The sequence below is a fragment of the Sus scrofa genome, chromosome 3 (genome assembly GCF_000003025.6).
Source record: "Sus scrofa isolate TJ Tabasco breed Duroc chromosome 3, Sscrofa11.1, whole genome shotgun sequence".
Classification (NCBI taxonomy): domain Eukaryota; kingdom Metazoa; phylum Chordata; class Mammalia; order Artiodactyla; family Suidae; genus Sus; species Sus scrofa.
Window position 1 is genome coordinate 69,526,052 of NC_010445.4, and position 19,777 is coordinate 69,545,828.

Below are 19,777 nucleotides of genomic sequence, written 5' to 3' on the forward strand. Positions count from 1 at the left end.
CCAGGAGAGGCCACCTTTAAGGGCAAGCCCTGCAGAAAGACAGCAGCCACGGCCCATCCCCTCACTGGCTTGGTCACCTGGGTTGTCTGGCCAGCCAAACAATCTTTGGCCTGATGGAGACCAAGTTACCCCCACATGATCTGGCTCCACCTGCCCATTTTACAAAATGGGATTGCCCTACTTATTTGATTCCTGAAATATCTAAAACACACACACAAAACGTGTGCGGCTCCAGCATCAAACAAGTAGATGAGCACTTAGCCCCACGACTCTGAGTCAGCTACAGGTAGAACAGCTGAAAAAAAATTTACTTTTAAGAATCATCAAGTTAGGAGAGATGCCAAACTCCAAGTCTGGACTTGTCACCACCCCATTCTGCTTTTGAGTCCATCTAACCAGGAGTGGCTAGAACTCCGAAGATTTAAAAAAAAAAAAAAAAAAAAAAAAAAAAAATCACCTCCCAGGGTCAGGCAGTGGCTTGAGGCGACAAAATCATTTATCTCTAGCTTCAACAACTATTAATTACAGCTAGCTGCAGGCCAACTCTCAGGACTAGCATCACATGAGAAGCAGTTAGCTTATTTGTGCTGGCCCTTCATTCCAAACTTCCCCTAGCAGAAAAAAGTGGAAGCAACCCCCAAGACCATTGGTAGCTGAAGACCAGGCGGCTCCCTCAGCCAGGTCCTCAATGGACTTACTTCTAAGGAGTCTCCAGAATACAGAGAGGCCAGAGCCGATTAAGATGATGTCAACAGAAAAGGAAGCAATTCCGCCTCTCCCAGCTGCTCCCAGGACTGAGAAAGCAACCAAAGTCAAACTTCCAGACCAGCGGCCGCATGGGCGGAGGCCCCCCACCCCGCAGAGTGGACCCACGTGCTGCCTCAACAACTAACTACTACAGGCTGCAGAGGACTCAGCTTGAAGGCAGGAAGGTAATGTTCTCTTTTCCACCACTGGGTGAGTACATACAAAGCTCAAATCTGGAGAGGAAATCAAAACATATATGAGTAAAACCCTGTGCCCATATAACATGCAAGATGACTTCTAAGTCTTAAGTTTTATTTAAATAACCTTCAGTGAGAACAGAGGGTCAAATACTAGCCCTTCCTTGTAATTCCATTTGACCAAGACAGAGTGAGTAAGAAGCGCAGGCTGCAGGGCGCTCGTGTGAGGGCCGGGGTGCACCTCAATGAGGGCGGCCACGACCTCGGCCCCGGCCAGCAGCCGGGGGAGCGTCCACTGTGGAGCGTGGGTTCTTGATGGTTTCGTCCACGGACACGATAAGGCAGGCCGCCTCAGAGGCGGCGGTCAGGGCGTTGATCCGCACCATAGCGGGCTCCCACACGAAGGCCTCGAAGTTGTCAGCAATGTCCTCGTTGTTGATGTCCACCCCGTACCACGTGCCCCCCTGAGAGGGCAGAAAAAGGGGGAAAGCCATACAGAACTGCTCCAATTTCCTCCTGCACATCCTCCAAGCAGCGGGGATTGTTAGGAATCAATCCTCAGACTCTGAACCTGCTGGCATCTCCCCGAGGCGCCTGGAAGCGCATCTCCTCCCACCCCTGCCCAGCCTCCCTCTCTCCCAACCTTGGAAACGTGGACCACAGGAGACCTCCGGGCCCCTCCTGGGTCACCTGGGGACACTAAGCCAAACCACGCTTCTCAAGAGGAACAACTTCCAAGTCCTTATCTCACTGCTTCCATGAGTCCCTATTTTACACATAAGGAAACTGAGGCACAAAGAGGTAGAGTGACTTGCCTCAAGTTCTAACACAAGTCAGAAGAAGCATGGTCACTCACTGCCACAGCACTAAGCATTTAACAACATCTCTAAGTGAATATTTGCTAAGTAGGAGAGGAACAAATTAAATCCTCAGAGAAGCCACAATCTGGAGCCAGGTGAGCCATAGCTGGACTATGGTCAGCAGGGCCCTGGGTGCTTCCCGACCACACTGAGGAACCCGGCACACAGGGTCAGCATGTGTTCCCATCCAGGCAGGAGGCCACAGGGCTCCAGGTTCCTCTCATTTCACTGCGGGGAGCGATCAGACCCTTGGTAGGAACCTCCAGCCCTGGCCTGGGGCTTTCCTCCTGACCTTGGAGGAGGCAGTCAGCTGGTACTGGGTTTGGTTCCAGCACCATGACCTGGGCTGACCACACAGGGCTTGGGTAAGCACAGTACACTCCCAGAACCTAGCCCCATTCACCCAATCCCTGGACCCCGAGGAGAGGAATAACTCACCTGGGCATGCCGAGCCCGCAGTTTGTTGAGGATGTTTGTGGCATCAAAGCCAGCATTGTCACAGAGCTGCCGTGGAATAATTTCCAAGGCCTTGGCATAGGCCCCAATCAGTAACTGCTGTTTTCCTGGAATGGTCCTTGAGTAATCTCGTAGGTACTTGGAGAGCTCCATCTCGATAGCACCGCCCCCAGCCACCACTGAATCATTCTGCAGAGATGAGACCCAACCTCTCAATGCAAGGGGTCCCTTGAGCCAAGCTCCAGGCATGGCCAAATCAGGCCACTCTTGCCCAGAAAGAGGGTGGCTCCTCGGAGTTCCCGTCGTGGCGCAGTGGTTAACGAATCCGACTAGGAACCATGAGGTTTCGGGTTCGATCCCTGGCCTTGCTCAGTGGGTTAAGGATCTGGTGTTGCCGTGAGCTGTGGTGTAGGTCGCAGACACGGCTTGGATCCTGAGTTGCTATGGCTCTGGTGTAGGCCAGCGGCTACAGCTCTGATTAGACCCCTAGCCTGGGAGCCTCCATATGCCATGGGAGCAGCCCAAGAAATGGCAAAAAGACCAAAAAAAAGAGGGTGGTTCCTCATTCCCTCCCTCAGCCCCAGCCCCAGGAAGCCCAGGTCCAGCACAGCTCAACTTCAATCCGGTGAACCTTATGGTTTCTGACCACCTTCAAGGTCACCAGTAGCTTGAGGGGATGGGCACAGTCTCTGGGATGGCTAATATCATCAGCTCCACAGCTGCTCACAAGAACAGGTCTTAGGCCTTAAGGCAGCCGTGACTTTATGATCATACTTTAAGATCTGTGAGACGAACCAGGGCCCACAAGCCCCACATGGAAGGACAGGCTATACAAGGAAGGAATGACCCCACAAATCCAGGGTCTCAGCTTGGAAGGAGGAGTGAGCCGTGCAGGGTGGAACCCCCCAGCCTAGTACCTTGATGGCCCTCCTGACAATCATGATGGCATCATGCAGGGACCGCTCTGTCTCCTCCATAAACTGCTCGGCGCCACCACGGAGGATGATAGTGCAAGTCTTGGCCTTGGGGCAGCCAGTGAAGAAATTGTACCTACACCCAGGGTCAAATCATACATGTGAACTCCTTTCATACATGTAAACTCCTTTCGGCTGCCAACCCCGTGTTTTGACTTCACCAAGTCCTCCTGACAGTCAGCACTGCTCTTCTGTTCCTCACTAAGGCTCTCCAAGCCCACCCTTAAAGACATGTTCTTGGGAAGGTCTAGGGCTGCACCACAGGAGCAGAAAGACTGCAGAGTTAGACTTTAGACCCAACTCCATCTTCTGCCCTCCTGAAACACTATATATCTGAACTTTTTATGCCCAAGAGATGAAGCCTGAGAAGAGTAGCTCATGCTGTAATTACTACACCGAGAAGACAGCAGAAGGCCACACCCAGGCAGGCCCCATCAGCTAAGCACACAGGGAGCCCAGGCCTATGGCTCACCTCTCGCCTCCAATCTGGGTCTCTTCAAAGACTTGGCAGCGGCCCAGCACGTCTGACGACAGAGCATTCACACTGGTCTGGATGGAGCCTCCGCAAGCCTGAGGAACACAAGATCATCTGGCAGTGAAGGTTCGCACAAGGCCAAAAGCGAGCTTCCTGCCACCCAGTTTTAAAGCCAATTCCCATGTTAGACTGCCATGGTGCCCCAGAGCTCTCTGTACTAGATGACCCACTCTCATCCTTGACTTCCAGGCTCCCTCTTCAGGAGGAGTGGACAAAACAGAACTAAGACACATGAAGGGCAAACAAGCCAGGTTAAAAGGAGACAGCGACCCTTTGCTTCACCCAACACCCGCCCCCCCCAAACTACGGTGCTCTGGGTCCAGCAACTAAAGGCAGGATCAGTGCTTTAGACCCAAAGCGTCTGTGGTGAGGTGCTCAGGAAGAAAGGGAGAAAACCTGGCTACAAGCATCAAGATTTGAGCTTATCCAACTAATCCTAGCACTACAGCTAGGTGGCCTCAAAAATCCGACTTCCTCATTGTCTTGGCGAGACTTTTACACACTGAGCACTCGCGTAATGACTAGTGTTTCATGACCCCCAGGCCCAAACCCCACAGTGTACTCTAGCATGTCAGCGTGGAAAGAGAAAACCCCTGTGGCGCCACAGAGACCCAGAAGCAGCCTGTCGGAGTTCAGTTACCATCATCGTCCTCTTCAGATCCTCCTCAGGCACTCGGCCGGCACAGAACATGTCCCTGTCAGCAAAGTACTGGGTGGCCACATCCCCAATGGGCAGTTTGGACAAGACGACTTTGGCTCCGGAGTGATAGATCCTCTCTAACTTGTCATAGAGAATGTTCCACTCAGCATCGACAATTGCCTGATAATCCTGGAAAGCCCAGAAAAGGATGAGGATGCTCTGGAGTACGGGTTAGCATATGTGGTGGGTTAAAATACAACTGCCCCCCAACCATGAAACATACTGATTTGAGAATTAATAGCAGTAAACGGTCCCTCAGTCAGAACAACAATAAAAAAAAAGACCCTCTAAGTTAACTTAGGAACCTTAGGAATCACATAAAACTTTTTCTTTTTTGCTTTTTGGGACCTCACCCGCAGCATATAGACGTTCCCAGACTAGGGGTCGAGTCAGAGCTACAGCTGGAAGCCTACACCACAGCTACAGCAACACCAGTTCTGAGCCGTCTTCGACCTACACCACAGCTATGGCAACGCCGGATCCCTGACCCACTGTGAGAGGCCAGGGATCGAACTGAGTCCTCATGGATACTAGTCAGATTCGTTTCTGCTGAGCCACGATGAGAACTCCCCATCTAAACTTTCAAACACAAAAGAAGAAAGTAACCCTGGGACTGGGAGCTACTCCAGAGCTGGCATTTGCCAAGGTGGGAGACATAGTTTGACCTGGCCAAGTTCTAGCCTCCTCTGAGGTGCTGCACGCATGGGGTTGCCAACCACATGACCTTGTCCCCAAAGGCCATTCTGCATAGGAACATATTTTCCAAGAATACTTTACAGCTGGGTGACACTGCTACCTCCAAGATAGCCTTGGTGAAATCACTAATGGGAGCACACCTGTCCCTATAGCGTGGGAGCCAGTCTAGAAGAGGTGGAGCCCACATCTGCCCAAATAAGAGGAATTAAAACACTGGGATCACTCTATCGCTGGAGAGCCCCTGCTAGCCCCTTCCCCGGGGCCCGAGGATAACATTTCAGCAGGTTGGTCCTACCCCAACCTCCTCAGGCCCAGGTCACTCAGAGAAAAGACAGTGAGAAAAGAAGTGGGCATGGCATTTAGACATCAATATTTAGGGGGACAGGAGGAAAAAGAAGCCCATAAGATATCTGAGAAACAGAGTCAAGCCCAAGTTGGCCACGAAGGCCCAAGTGGTTAGCCCAGGATGCTGCCCATTTCTAAGCCACTGGCAGCTGGTAGGACCTACCTCAACAGTGTGGACTCTGATTTCAGCATTATCCTTCTCAGCTTTCAGCTCGAGCTCGACGTTTAAAAGGGCAATCATTGGATTATGGTACTTTTTGGGTTGCATTTCAAACCCAGCATAAGAGAAAGTCTTCTTAAATGCGACACCGGCTACAAGCTGGGACTCCTGTTTAAAAAAATAATAGTTCAACAGTTCAGCACTGGCACGAAATGGAATCAAGTCAGTGGTGTGCTGGACTAATGCATGTCCATTTCTGTGAACCTGAGTTCACCATGCTTTTATTTCACTATTGTAACAAAACTTTTCAGTCTTCGTAAAAGCTAGGAAAAGCACAAAACATTTTGGTAGTCCCTTTGGCATCAGGAAAATTATTCGGCTTGCTGAGGCCAAGCGCAAAAGAGAGTGAAGGAGTATCTGGGCTGTCCTCTGTCCTCAAAGCAGGTGCCAAAAGACGCACTCTGATCCCAGCCCCTCACCTCCTAGACTTCCCTACACATATGTACGCATACCCCTCCCTACCTGGATACACCTGTGTGCTGGAGTCTAGATGCTTCCTCTTCCCAGGAGATGAAAACAAAAGGTCACAAAGGTCAGAAATTTCCTGCACAGTTTCCGAGCTATCACTGTGGCTTCTTCTCCCTATCTCAGTCTCTCAAAACACAACTTGTTTCACACCAGCATGCTGTGGGGTGGATTTAGCAGCAGGGCATAATAGAAAGCATGCTGCACTTGGGAGCAACTTCAGCACAATCAGAAGACTTAAAGATTCAAGTCTCAGATTTCTTACTCAACGCCCTAGTCATTTTCCGCTCCCTAAGGGTGTATTCAGTTCAATGACCTACATGCTCTCTGCCAGCACTAATCTACAATCCTAGCCTACAATACTATAGCCTATCAGCAAACAATTGCTACATCATTCAAATCCATAGCCTCCTAAAGGGGATGATAGCTGAGCTGAATCAAGATGGATGAGCCAAAATTACTCAAAGAGAAAAAAAAAAGCAAGAGGATATTCCCAAGAGGCAGAGGCAGTGTGGTGGAATCAGAGGGTGAAAAGCCATTTGTAGTTGCTGGGATACAAAATAAGAGGGCGAGGACCAATTTAGAAGAATCTTAAAGGCTCTGCTAAGGACTGGCTCTTAACCTGTAGCGGAACCAACCCCAAAAGGCTTTACAGAGTGTAAATTGGGGAACTTTACTCTGTAACAAAAAAACGGAGTGGACTTAAGAGATGCAAGACTGGAGGAAGGGTGACCATCACCACGACAGTAGTCTAGTAAGAGGCAGACAGAAGAAATAAATACAAACTGGTTGGTAAAATGAGACAATGGCGATCAAAAGGTTGTGGGAAGCCGGGAGTAAGATGGCCCTAGACTTCTGGACCGAGTGACTGAATAAAAGTGGTGATACCAACTATGTCAAGGGCTACGGAAATACTATATGCTTGGAGGACAAGGTAATGAGTTCAGGAGCAGTGAGATCCAGGACTGTGAAGCTCTAGAAGTGTAAGGACTGAAGATACAGATCATTAAGCTTTCAGGTAATCCTGAGAATGTTAATTACTACCACTACATACTGAATTATCTTAGGGCTTCACATGCATTTAAGGGACATGGGACAGTCTGAGGAAAACATGTGTGGTTTGGAGCCCTGGCTTTCTCACTAGTTAAGACTATTAGTTCTGATGCCTAGTTTAGTGAATGCCAATCCAGTCTCAAGGGTTTCTGGAAGTAGGAAGGCCCAGGAGAAGATGGAATATTGCTACCAAAGCAGTGTGTGAAGAAGCTGGGAAGCCATGATATAGAGAATGGCTTGAAACGTGAGTGGTAGGAGGGGCAGAAGACAGGGGCTCAGATAACCAGACTCCTCCCAGCTTCACTACATGAAGAGCACCTCAGCCCACTGACTGCACCATGTCAGGAGGAAGAAGAGGGAGAGAGACAGAATATCAATGCAGTCTGGAGGGGCAGAAATCAAAGAACAGAAAGCAAAGGGCCAGGATACAGTATTTCAAGCAGGTCTCGCCCTGTCCAAATCACTTCAGGCTGAGACTGAGGAAAAGTAAAGTAAGCAGTAGGGCAGGTCAGAGGATCAGAAAAGGTCCAAAGCAGCACAGAGACACCAACATCAAAGAATGTTTCTAGACAGATTCTTGTGTTAAAAAAGAACAAAGTTATAGTTGTGCTGTGCAGTAAAGGAGCCACTAGCCACATGTCACTATTTGCATTTAAATAAGCGAAAATTAAAGCAAGAATGACACAGGGGACATATGTTTTTTCTTTTAGGATCTTCTATTCAGTTTGTATTATGTATCGTTTATTCAAAATAAATGAATAAAAGGGCCGTATCACCTGGAGAAGAATGGACTGAAAACTACTTCTCATATTTAATGAGAGGGTTTTAGATAATTTATCACAGCTAACTCTATCCCTTCGCACATGAACACTGACAGTCTGAAAATCAGCCACTTCAATCTTCCATTCTGCTGATAAGTACAGATGAGCAGACATTACAAATGTCCCTACAGGAGACAACAGCCTCCCACAGCAGGGTGGAGAGTACAGCTCCACTGCCTTCGGGTGCAACGGTGCAATGAGTGTCCTCTCCTCCTACACCAAGTTGCCTGACAATGTTAAAAAGCAAGAGCCTCCTAGGGAGGCCACAGCGGGCTTACCTCTAGGGCTCCGCCCTGCACCTTTTTGATTCCAATCATTTTAAGCTGCAGCAAATCGTCGAGCATCATCACTGCATCCACTACCATCTTAGCGAAGAAGGCTTTCTGCTGGGAGATCAGCTTGGAGCTCAGAGCAGTCATGGCACATTTCTCTAGCAGCTTCCTCTGCTCCCTGGAACACAAGGGTGGGACCTGCATCAGGCCTTGAAAGCCCCTCTTATCTGATTATTTTTTCCTAAATATTTACTATTTTTTTTTTATTATAGTTGATTTACAATGTTCTGTCAATTTCTGCTGTACAGCAAGGTGACCCAGTTATGTATATATATACACACACACACACAAACATATACACACACATTCTTTTTCTCAGATTATCCTCCATCATGTTCCACCACAAGTGAGTGGATATAGTTCCCTGTGCTGTACAGCAGGATCTCACTGCTCACCCACCTCTTATCCGATTCTACTACAATGTGGAAATGGTTTCCATTCTAGCTTCTAGACTCAGCCCTCAACAACTTCATCTTCTCTATCTTCAGGGTGATGATCAGTGACAGATGGCAATGCAGTAAAGACCTCACAGGCAACAGCTCTTAAGTTACAGTCTACAGTCTCTCTTGTACTCCATGGGCCCAGCCAAAGTTCTAGCAAGAGCCAAACAGCCTCAAGCCCACATGGGGTTTCCAGCACACTTCTACATTCAACTTGGCCATGGGAAGTCAAGGTTCTGACAAAGCCCACCCCAAACTTACACTTTATCTTCCTTCTTCACAGTCACGGCAATCTCTTTGATCTTGTTAACTGCCTGCCAAGAACAGAAGCTGAGTGAGTCTCTCATGCTAAAGACAAACTGGAGGAGAAGTGGATCCCAATCTCTCTCACTAGTTCCTAATCTGTTAACTCCCAAATCTTAGGCATTTCTACTCTACAACTGAAGCATCAGGGTATATCCAGGATTTAGCTCTGAATCTGCAAGCAACACATTGAAACAAATGAATGGAAGCACACTATGACACTAGATCAGGACAAAACTTCTGGCTTATGAAAAGGACCCATGACAACTTCTAGCACTTTACATATTAAGTATTTTATATAGTACACTATACATATACTCATATGTTAACATGGTATGTTTTCAAAGCTCTCTTTTTCAAAATGTATTCTTTCATACTTACTTTTCATATACGACTTCATTTTATTTTTTTTTGTCTTTTCTAGGGTTGCACCCATGGCATATGGAAGTTCCCAGGCTAGGGGTCTAATCAGAGCTGTAGCCGTCAGCCTACACCACAGCCACAGCAACGCGGGATCCGAGCCGAGTCTGTGACCTACATCACAGCTCACGGCAATGCCAGATTCTTAACCCACTGAGTGAGGCCAGGGATTGAGCCCACAACCTCATGGTTCCTAATTGGATTCGTTAACCACTAAGCCACAAGGGGAACTCCACATGACTTCTTTTAATGCCACCACCCCAAAACAGAGAAAGTAAAGAAGGTAAGGCATGGAGGAACTGACTTGCTGCAGGTTATAGTATGAAAGTCAAAGGTCAATAAAAACAAGATCTCAGGATGTGCCATGAGGTACTGGACAAAAACAAAAACAGCTCTGGGAGTTCCCGCTGTGTCGCCAGTTAAAGATCTGGCATTGTCTCTGCAGCAGCTCAGGTTGCTAGGGAGGTGTAGGTTTGATCCCCAACCCAGCACAGTGGGTTAAGTATACAGTGTTGCTGTACCTCAAAAGATTCAATCCCTGGCCTGGCAAAGTCCACAGGTGCAGCCAACCCCCAGCCCCCCAAACCAAAAAAACCCCCAATGAAACTCTCACTGAGATCCTATAATTTGTCAACATCAGGAAACTTGAGACTTTAAGAGATTAAATAATACACCTAGTCAACAGCTACTGAATGGTACAACTGAGATTCCTAGGGACCAGAATTCAGAAAATGTCCAAAGGAGTTCCTGTTGTGGCTTAGAGGAAACAAACCTGACTAGTATCCATGAGGATGCTGGTTCAGTCCCTGGCCTCGCTCAGTGGGTTAAGGATCTGGCGTTGCCGTGAGCTGTCATGCAGGTCACAGATGTGGCCCGGATTCCATGTTGCTGTGGCTGTGGTATAGGCCGACAGCTGCAGCTCAGATTCGACCCCTAGCCTGGGAACCTCTATATGCTGCAGCGTGGCCCCAAAAAACAAACAAAACCCCAAACAGAAAATGTCCAAGGAAGCCTGTTTCCAGTCCCTCCGCAACCCAGGAGAGGTAGGATCCTAGGAGAACATGAAGGCGCCCAAGTTCACCAGCACTCCCTTACCAGCTGAGTGGCAGTGCGGAAAGCTCGGATGATGATCTGTGGGTGCAAACCTTCTTCCACATAGGGTTTCACCTGCTTCAGAAACTCTGCAGCCAGCAGGGTCACTGAGGTGGTGCCATCACCAACCTAGAAGAGGATAACAGGAAATTCGCGTTTTCTCATGTTCATGGATAAAGCCCTGAAAGTCCATTCGTAGGCAATCTACCCATTTAAACTGGGACTGTTTAAATGGATGCCAAGCCTTTTCCAGGAAGCATAGCTTTTTACAACAAATAGAAGGAAGGTATTGGTAGTTAGGTATCTATTCCCATCAAATGGTCCTGGGCCACAAAATTAACTCCCCAACAAGCCCTATTCTCCAAAGAGGACTGAATTGGACAAATTTCCCTAAAATATGAAATCATACATGTAAATTAACTGAGAACATTTAAATTATGTACAAGGCACTATGATTAGTAAAACAGTTTTGGTCAGGCTTCTAAGACACGCTTACATGTTCTAATAACCATGGTATAGCAAGAGGCATAAAATAAATATTCTTTAAGGAGAAAAAAAATACTATAGGAGCTTACAAAACAAACCTCTAAGGCCCAGCCAAAGTCCTTTGTATTTATTTTTTAAACACTATTCAGGGAGTTCCTGTCGTAGCGCAGTGGTTTACGAATCCAACTGGGACCATGAGGTTGCGGGTTTGATCCCTGTCCTTGCTCAGTGGGTTAAGGATCTGGCGTTGCCATGAGCTGTGGTGTAGGTCACAGACGCGGCTCAGATCCCACGTTGCTGTGGCTCTGGCATAGACTGGTGGCTATAGCTCCGATTCGACCCCTAGCCTGGGAACCTCCATATGCCACAGGAGTGGCCCTAGAAAAGTCAAACAAAACAAAACAAAACAAAAAAAACAAAAAACACTATTCAAAATAAGCAGATTACTAGTCTGCTAAATTTTTTTTTTTTTTTTGGCCGTGCCTGTGGTGTGCAGAAGTTCTCAGGACAGGGATCTGAACCCTAGCTATAGTGGTGACCAATACCAGGCCCTTAACCTACCGGTCCACCAGGAAACTCAAGCAATTTTCTATGATGGGATCTAATAAACCCTACTATTGTTATATTTTTTTTTTCTTTTTTGGCCACCCTGTGGCAATGCTGGATCCTCAACCCACTGTGCTGGGAACCTGCAGAGACACCACTTATCCTGCTGTGCCACAGCAGTAACTCCTACACCTTATCTACTTTTTTTCCCTTTTTAGGGCTGCACTTGTGGCATATGGGATTCCCCGGGCTAGGGGTTGAATCAGAGCTGCAGCTGCCGGCCTACACCACAGCCACAGCAATGCGGGATCCAAGCTGTGTCCTCGACCCAGGCCCCAGTTTTTAGCAACACCAGATCATTAACCCACTGAGCAAGGCCAGGGATCAAACCTGCATCCCCATGGACACTAGCCAGGTTCTCCTGAGCTCCAACAGGAACTCCCCAAACCTTATTTTTAAAGAAGGAGAAAAAGAATAAGAGCTTTTAAGAAAACTGGCTAATTTGGGAGTTTCTTAGTGGTCTAGTGGTTAGGATTTGGCACTTTCACCAGTGTGGCTTGAGTTCAATTCTTGGTCTGGGAACTGAGACCTCACATTCAGCCATTGCTCGCCATGGCCAAAAACCCCAAGAACCTGGCTAACCTCTGATTAAGAAGAAATTTATTTTTAACTCACCTATCTCCACTGTGTAACATACAGGATTTTAGGGAGGACAAAAGGTTACTGTGGTGAAGGGTTTAAACTGTTAAATTCCTGGACAGAAAGGGATTCCCTTGTTGAAAACATTAACAGATCAAATCTAGATTCTTCTCACTTTAATTTCATATAAGCCATACTGTTTTATAGGATACTGAGTTGTAAAAGATGTTTCATTATAACTTTAGGACATACCTGTAAGACTCTGAAATGCAAACTTGCCTCTCTCAACATTTATTACCAAGACCTCAGTTAGAAATGATTTTTTTTTTTCCTTTTTCTTTTTAGGGCCACACCCATGGCATATGGAGGTTCCCAGGCTAGGGGTCTAATCAGAGCTACAGCTGCCGGCGTACACCACAGCCAGAGCAACACAGGATCTGAGCCATGCCTGCAACCTACACCACAGCTCAGGGCAATGCCAGATACTTAACCCACTGAGCGAGATCAGGGATCAAATCTGCAACCTCATGGTTTCTAGTCAGATTCATTTCCACTCTGCCATGATGGGAACTCCCTAGAAATGGTTTTTTAAGAGGCAGATGGGTTAATGTCGCTGACTTGCACATGTTTAAATGGTTAAAAAAAAAAAAAAGTAAACTGGAGGAGTTCCCATCATGGCTCAGCAGAAACGAATCTGACTAGCATCCATGAGGATGCAGGTGCAATCTCCTGGCCTCTCTCAGTGGGTTAAGGATCCAGTGTTGCCATGAGCTGTGGTGTAGGTCACAGACACAGCCTGGATCCTGAGTTGTTGTGGCTGTGACACAGGTTGGCAGCTGTAGCTCTGATTTAACCTCTAGCCTGGGAACTTCCATATGCTGCAGGTGAGGTTCTATAAAGACCAAAAATAAATAAATAAATAAGAGACTATCAATTCCATCTAAATACTTTTACAAGCATGTATTATTACTTGTGAAATTATAATTTTAGATATAAAATAAGAATGTTTTAAAGGAAGGAGCACAAAGGAGCAAGCAGACATGTGTTTCAATCTCCACTGATACACATAGGCTTGATTTTCCTACCTCTGCATCCTGGGATTTGGCAATGTCCACTAAAGTCTTTGCTGCAGGATGGACAACGTCAAGGAGTTTCAGAATTGTGGCCCCATCATTAGAAATTGTTGCTTTGCCTTGAAAGGGATAAACACAGAGTAAAAACGTAAAGACTTTTTCTTAAATTGTCTTCTAGTTGGACTTGGAGCCCATGTACACTTTACTGGGATGGGACAGAGGGGCTCGTGGTGGGAATGAACTGATCTTTTTACATAGCTCTGAGTACAAAGGGCCACCTAAAATCACACATTTCCAAACACTAAGAACTCCCGATTTTTCTTTTAACAGCAAATAGCATGCCTTTACTCGATGTAGAAAACATTAAAAAAAATAAGAATGAATAACCATTTAGATATTCTTAAGAGTTGATACCCTAACAACTCACTTGTAAATCAATACACTAAAACATAAAGGAGAATTTTGTCTCAGCAATGTGATACAATGAAAGTGACCACGGGCAACTCCAGGTTCTATTTTGTGTTTCTAGGACAAATCTCTCTACAAGGTGACACGCTCCTGAGCCTGGTTTCTTCTACGTATATTCCCTGAGGGCTCAGCATTCAGGACAATGTATGAACGGAATCGCTTCATCTTGAGCAATCCTTCAGAGATCTTAAAAGCACTGGGATGTCTTTCGTGCACTTGTGGCATTCAGAAGTTCCCCGGCCAGGGACCCTTGCCACAGCAGTGATCTGAAGCAGTCTGAACACTGGGTCCTTAACCTGCTGCGCCACAAGGAAACTCCAAGCAGTGGGATTTCTGATGCCAAACTCTGCTAGCTCTGAACACTCTAGAGGAGCCTACTCTTCTGCACAGTGGACTGAGGAACTCTGCAGACTTACCTCGGCCATCCACAATGAGCTTGTCCATGCCACGGGGGCCCAGGGTGGTTCTGACAGCCTCAGCAATCACCTGGCAGGCACTGATGTTACTTACAAGCTGGGGGATGCCTTGGGAGCTATCGGTCCCCTCTTTCAACAGGATAACGGGTGTGGGCTAAAGAAGGAAGAGCAAATGACTGATTTTGTTGTTTTAAAAATCATTCATTTCATGAAACTCCCTTTTCCCTCAACAACATAAGTATCTGGAGGTCCGTTTAAATCACATTCCCCCACATCCACTTCTCAAACAGCTTCTACCTCCAGAGACAGCATGCCCTACAGAAGTGCTAGAAAATGGTCTGAAAAGCACTGATTTAGTCAAAAAGACCAAACCATGTAATGTGTTCTCCAGTGCCTAGCTAAGTGAGCACAGCCTTTTCAACTTCCGACCCTATTCCCTGTGCTTAGGAATCAGGTCACAGCACAGGAGGAAGCAAGCCATGCTCCTCGTCCACCTCCAGCAAACACCCATTTATCTGCATTACAGCCTAACTGTGGAGAGATAGATGGGGTACTGATGAGGTGCCAACAGCTTCAGATGTTGTCCTGGACATGCCCAGGCAGACAGCTTTACCAGTGATGTTGAGCTGGCGTGTAGGGAAGTGGACAGGCAGAGAAACAAAAAGCACTTTGTCCTGCCTCACAAAATGACAAAAAAATCTAACTTGTACGGCAATGTTTCCATCTCTCATGCTGGTTCCATAAGGACTCCTTAGGATCAATTTCCCACCAGATACCATAAATGAGTTTTTCTCTATTTTGCATCGGTCTCCAGAGCAGTCCCCATTCTTACAGAGGTTTAATCTGCAGACTTGCTTAAAAACTCTGGGAAGACAGGGATATCTGCTTATTTTAAGGGGTCTGCTTAGGGAACTTTTCTCTAGTAATCATTAGCACAGAGAGTAAATTCCTCAGCTTAGCAAAGAAGACTGCTTTCTCTCTGCATCTAAGCCTTGCCTTTAGAGATGGGCTCATGAAACAGATCCAGTCTTCCCAGTATTTCTAATTTTGAGTGTGAAACAGAATACAGTAAAAGCAAATACTGTTTCAAAACTCTTGTTATGTTAGTTATGGGTGTGCTATTAGGCTCTGCACTGAAATTTATTTTTTACTGTGAACTGCAATATAAAGTTTGAAAGTCACTGCCCAGGCTCACCCCTAGGGGGTACTTCAGGTATCTGAGCAGAAAAGCACAGGGCTGTCTCTGCCCAGCAATAAGAAGCCAGAAATTCACATGCCAGAAGAGACTAACAATCCATGAGATTGACTCCATATTAACCGGGCAATTACTAAAAAAATTTGACTCCTTTGGCCAGTGCCTCTGGAGGGAAGTGAGTAAGCCAAAAACGGCACTAAGGCTGACAAGCAAGCAGCAACAATATCACTACTCACTTATAACTATAGTAAGGAGTTTAGATTTTATTCCTACAGAGAAGGGAAGCCCTGGAAAGACTTTTATTTTGTTCTTTTTTTTTTTTTCCCCCTTTTGGTCTTTTCTAGGGCCACACCCGAGGCATATGGAGGTCCTCAGGCTAGGGGTCCAATCGGAGCTGTAGCCACTGGCCTATGCCAGAGAGAGCCACAGCAACTCGGGATCCGAGCCGCGTCTGCAACCTACACCACAGCTCACGGCAACGCTGGATCCTTAACCCACTGAGCAAGGCCAGGGATCAAACCCACAACCTCATGGTTTCTAGTCAGATTCGTTAACCACTGAGCCACAACAGGAACTCCTGGAAAGACTTTTAGCAGAGAAATAGCATAATCTAATTTGCCTTTGGAAAAAAACCAAAAAAAAAACTATAGAAAATGGGTAAAAAGAGGCAAGATATAATGTGCAAACCCATAAAAAGATGCCCAACAAACTCTAACAGGTAAGAGTGGTGGGGATGAAAGTTCTGACACTTGGATATTTTGTTTGCTTTCAACTTTTCCTAACAAACATATCATACTTTACTCAAAAACAAACAAACAAAAAAACAAAACCAGTTGTCTCTGCTGCAGAGGTGCAGGTCTGGACCCTGGCCCAGTGCAGTGGGTTAAGGATCTGGCACTGCCACAGCTGCACCTCTCATTCGATCCCTGGGCTAGGAACTTCTCTACGCCTCGGGTGTGGGAAAACAAACAAAAACTTTTCACATAATTTCCTAAATCTGAGGCTCTAGTGCCAGGCATGAGCTGGAAGGGAAATTCCTTCCTTTTCATGGAAGCATCCAGGTTTGATGGCAAAAAATGGCTTCTCTAAACTCTGGGCATTCCTGCAGGTTCCTCACACAAGGAAAAGCATGTTCCCCATGAGCCCCCACCTTCTCCCCCGTTCTGCTAAATTGCTCCTCAGGGCAGCCTCGCATCACTTCTGGTCCAACGCTGGCCTGGATGGAGGCACACTTTAAATCAAAAACCAACTAGAGTCTTAATCTCTTCCTATTTATTTCAACAGATTCTTTCACTTCTCCAAGGCTAATTTATTCAGTATCTTTATAAACTTTTTCTCACTTCTACCTCCAAATTGTACCATCACCTACAAAAGCCACACTGCCAGCTTTCTACCAAAACCACTTTCTTACCACCAGGACAGCAACTCCTCAGGGCCTCCTTTCTTTCAAGTTTTCTCAACAGCAGTTAACATGGGCATCTGGAACATAACTCTCCCTGCTTCTGCTTCTTTTTTGAGGGGCCACGCCCAAGGCATACGGAAGTTCCTAGGGCCAGGAATCAAACCTGCACTAGAGCCGTGACGCCAGATCCTTAACCACTAGGCCACCAGGGAACTCCCTCTGCTTCTTCGTGAGCACAATATTTATACTGTTATTCATCTTAAAGTACAAACTTCCCAAAAGTAAGGACTACAGTAATCTCAAGGCGCAGAGTACCTAGATCTGGCCACATATGAAGCAATACACAAAAGCCTTTGGTGTTGAAAATTCAACCAGTTACATATTAGGTGGCCCTTGAACAACATGGGTTTGAACTGTGTGAGCCACTCACATCTGGATTTTTTCAATAGTAAACACTACAGTACTCCACAATCCAAGGTTGGCTGCATGCACAGATACAGAGGAACCCTGAAGATGGTAGGCTGATTAAATCATATGCCAAAAAAAAAAAAATTTTTTTTTTTTGTCTTTTTGCCTTTTCTAGGGCCACTCCTGCGGCATATGGAGGTTCCCAGGCTAGGGGTCTAATCAGAGCTGTAGTCACTGGCCTACGCCACAGCCACAGCAATGTGGGATCCAAGCCGTGTCTGTGACCTACACCACAGCTCAAAGCAACGCTGGATCCTTAACCCACTGAGCAAGGCCAGGGATTGAACCCATAACCTCATGGTTCCTAGTCGGATTCGTTAACCACTGCTCCACGACGGGAACTCCCCACGTGCCAATTTTTGACTGAGGAGTCGGGGTCCCTAACCCCCAAGTTATTTAAGGGTCAAATACACTTGAAAGTATTTTTTAAAAGCCATGAGGAGTTCCCGTCGTGGCGCAGTGGTTAGCGAATCCGACTAGGAACCATGAGGTTGCGGGTTCGGTCCCTGCCCTTGCTCAGTGGGTTAACGATCCGGCGTTGCCGTGAGCTGTGGTGTAGGCCGCAAACGCGGCTCGGATCCCGCGTTGCTGTGGCTCTGGCGTAGGCCAGAGGCTACAGCTCTGATTAGACCTCTAGCCTGGGAACCTCCATATGCCGTAGGAGCGGCCCAAAGAAATAGCAAAAAGACAAAAAAAAAAAAAAAAAAAAAAGCCATGAAATAAGTTGGCACTCACTTCTTATTTTTGGAAAACCATGAGCAGTATGGTGACACTAAATTCACTAAGAATTCTTAAGTACAATGCAGGAAAGGCTTGGAAGCAGCTGACCACTGTCCTCAAGTTGCCGTGCTTCGCAGGCCCTACAGAATGGCAGGCTGGGTACAGAGATCCTCTGGGGAGGGAAAGGTGGCAGGGCTAGACTGAGGATGGGTCCTCTTGTTTCAGTTCCCTGGGGGCAGACACTGTTATGGAAACCCGACCTTTGGTACCGAAATTACCTTCCTACCACATTTTTACTCAAAGAAACAAGAGCAGAATCCAGTAATCCAAGGGTATCATGGAAGACTTGGTCATTTCAGCTTAATGATCATCTTCATCCTCCTTAAAAACTTTTATTAAGCACTGTTAAGCTTGACGTTCTATAAAACAACAGGTGTTCATAAGCCAAGGCAGGCAGCGCTCAACACCACAAAGGCAAAGACATACATACACTCAGCTCAGCTGTACCAAAGTAACAGGACTGAGCTTTTTGGGGGACCCTTTTACTTCTCTTCCAATCACAGAAGGCTTCCAGAATATCAGTTACCAATTCAATAACAGCAAGAACTCTTGGTGACTGAGGTTTCAGACACCCAAATAAAGAGATATAAACAGCCTGTACAGCAGGGAAACAGAGCAGGAGTCAGTTCAGGAAAAACCCAAGGGGGTGTGGTCTGGAGCCTCTTGGTGAAGGGTTTCATCACCAGTCAGAAGAATCTTCGTTCTGATCCTATTCTTTGAAGGCCAACCAAAACTTACCGTAGCCTCGGCAGAAAGATTACAGGGAAGAAAGGAAGCAAGCGACCAGCTAGCAGACTAGCTAACATACTGCTTACTACAAGCTGGGCTTCATAGGTACTCACTCATTTAACCTCCTCTAGAAGACTGAGGGCCAGCAATGAAATAGCACGCTCAAAGTCATACACCTAGGAAGTGGCAGAGCTAGTTATAAACCTAGGTATTCACTGTGTAGCTCCAGAGCCCTTACTCTCAGCTGCTCTACCGTGTTGCCTCTGCAAAGAAAATGAAGATGACTTCAGGAATGTTGAAGATGGACTGAAAAAGGCAGTTCTGGAGATATGAAGGGGAGGGGGTATACAGATTAACGCCAGCTTCCTTCCTTCTTTAGGGTACAAATAGGATTCACAGAGCACTTGATAGCATAATGAACACCTCAGAGGTGTCCATTTGACATCTACTAGGACAGAAAGAACCTGAGGAAGCAGGAAAAGAACAGAGAACTGAGTTGGATTGATAGGCTAAAATGAATGCATGAAATGCCAAGTGCACAGAGAACACATGAAGCGCCCAGCTTGTAGGAAGCAGCATGTTAGCTAGTCTGCTAGGTGGTATCTTAGGGTTTTGCCTCAAGCACTTAAAAGCTGGCCCTGTTCAACAGCAACTCCGGAGACCACCGAGGTTTGGGACCCAAGGAAGGTACCTGCAGCTCTGAGATGGAGAAAGGGATACTATGGAAAGGGGGGTGGGTACAGAGAGCCTCCCAGATTCACTAACCGCCCTAATTTAAGAAAAACGAAAACTAAAGTTAGGTGGCCAACTAGGAAAGCTGTCTAATGTCACATCTAGGGTAGCAGACAGGGTCAGAGTCAGAGGCCGGATCTTCCTACGTCTGAAGCAGGGTGCCCATCTGCCCTACCCATTCTTCTGG

The 19,777-nt window shown here is 46.8% G+C and overlaps 1 protein-coding gene across 1 annotated transcript; it reads right to left on the reverse strand.

Moving 5' to 3' along the window:
- CCT7 (chaperonin containing TCP1 subunit 7) lies at positions 1,187–14,438 on the reverse strand (the record flags this gene model as incomplete). The annotated part of the gene is given in 11 exon segments (NM_001170522.1): positions 1,187–1,408; positions 2,243–2,449; positions 3,178–3,310; positions 3,707–3,804; positions 4,410–4,598; positions 5,674–5,838; positions 8,348–8,519; positions 9,103–9,155; positions 10,660–10,785; positions 13,413–13,519; positions 14,285–14,438. Coding segments are annotated over 11 exon segments (1,626 nt in total), but the record flags the coding sequence as incomplete, so codon positions are not given.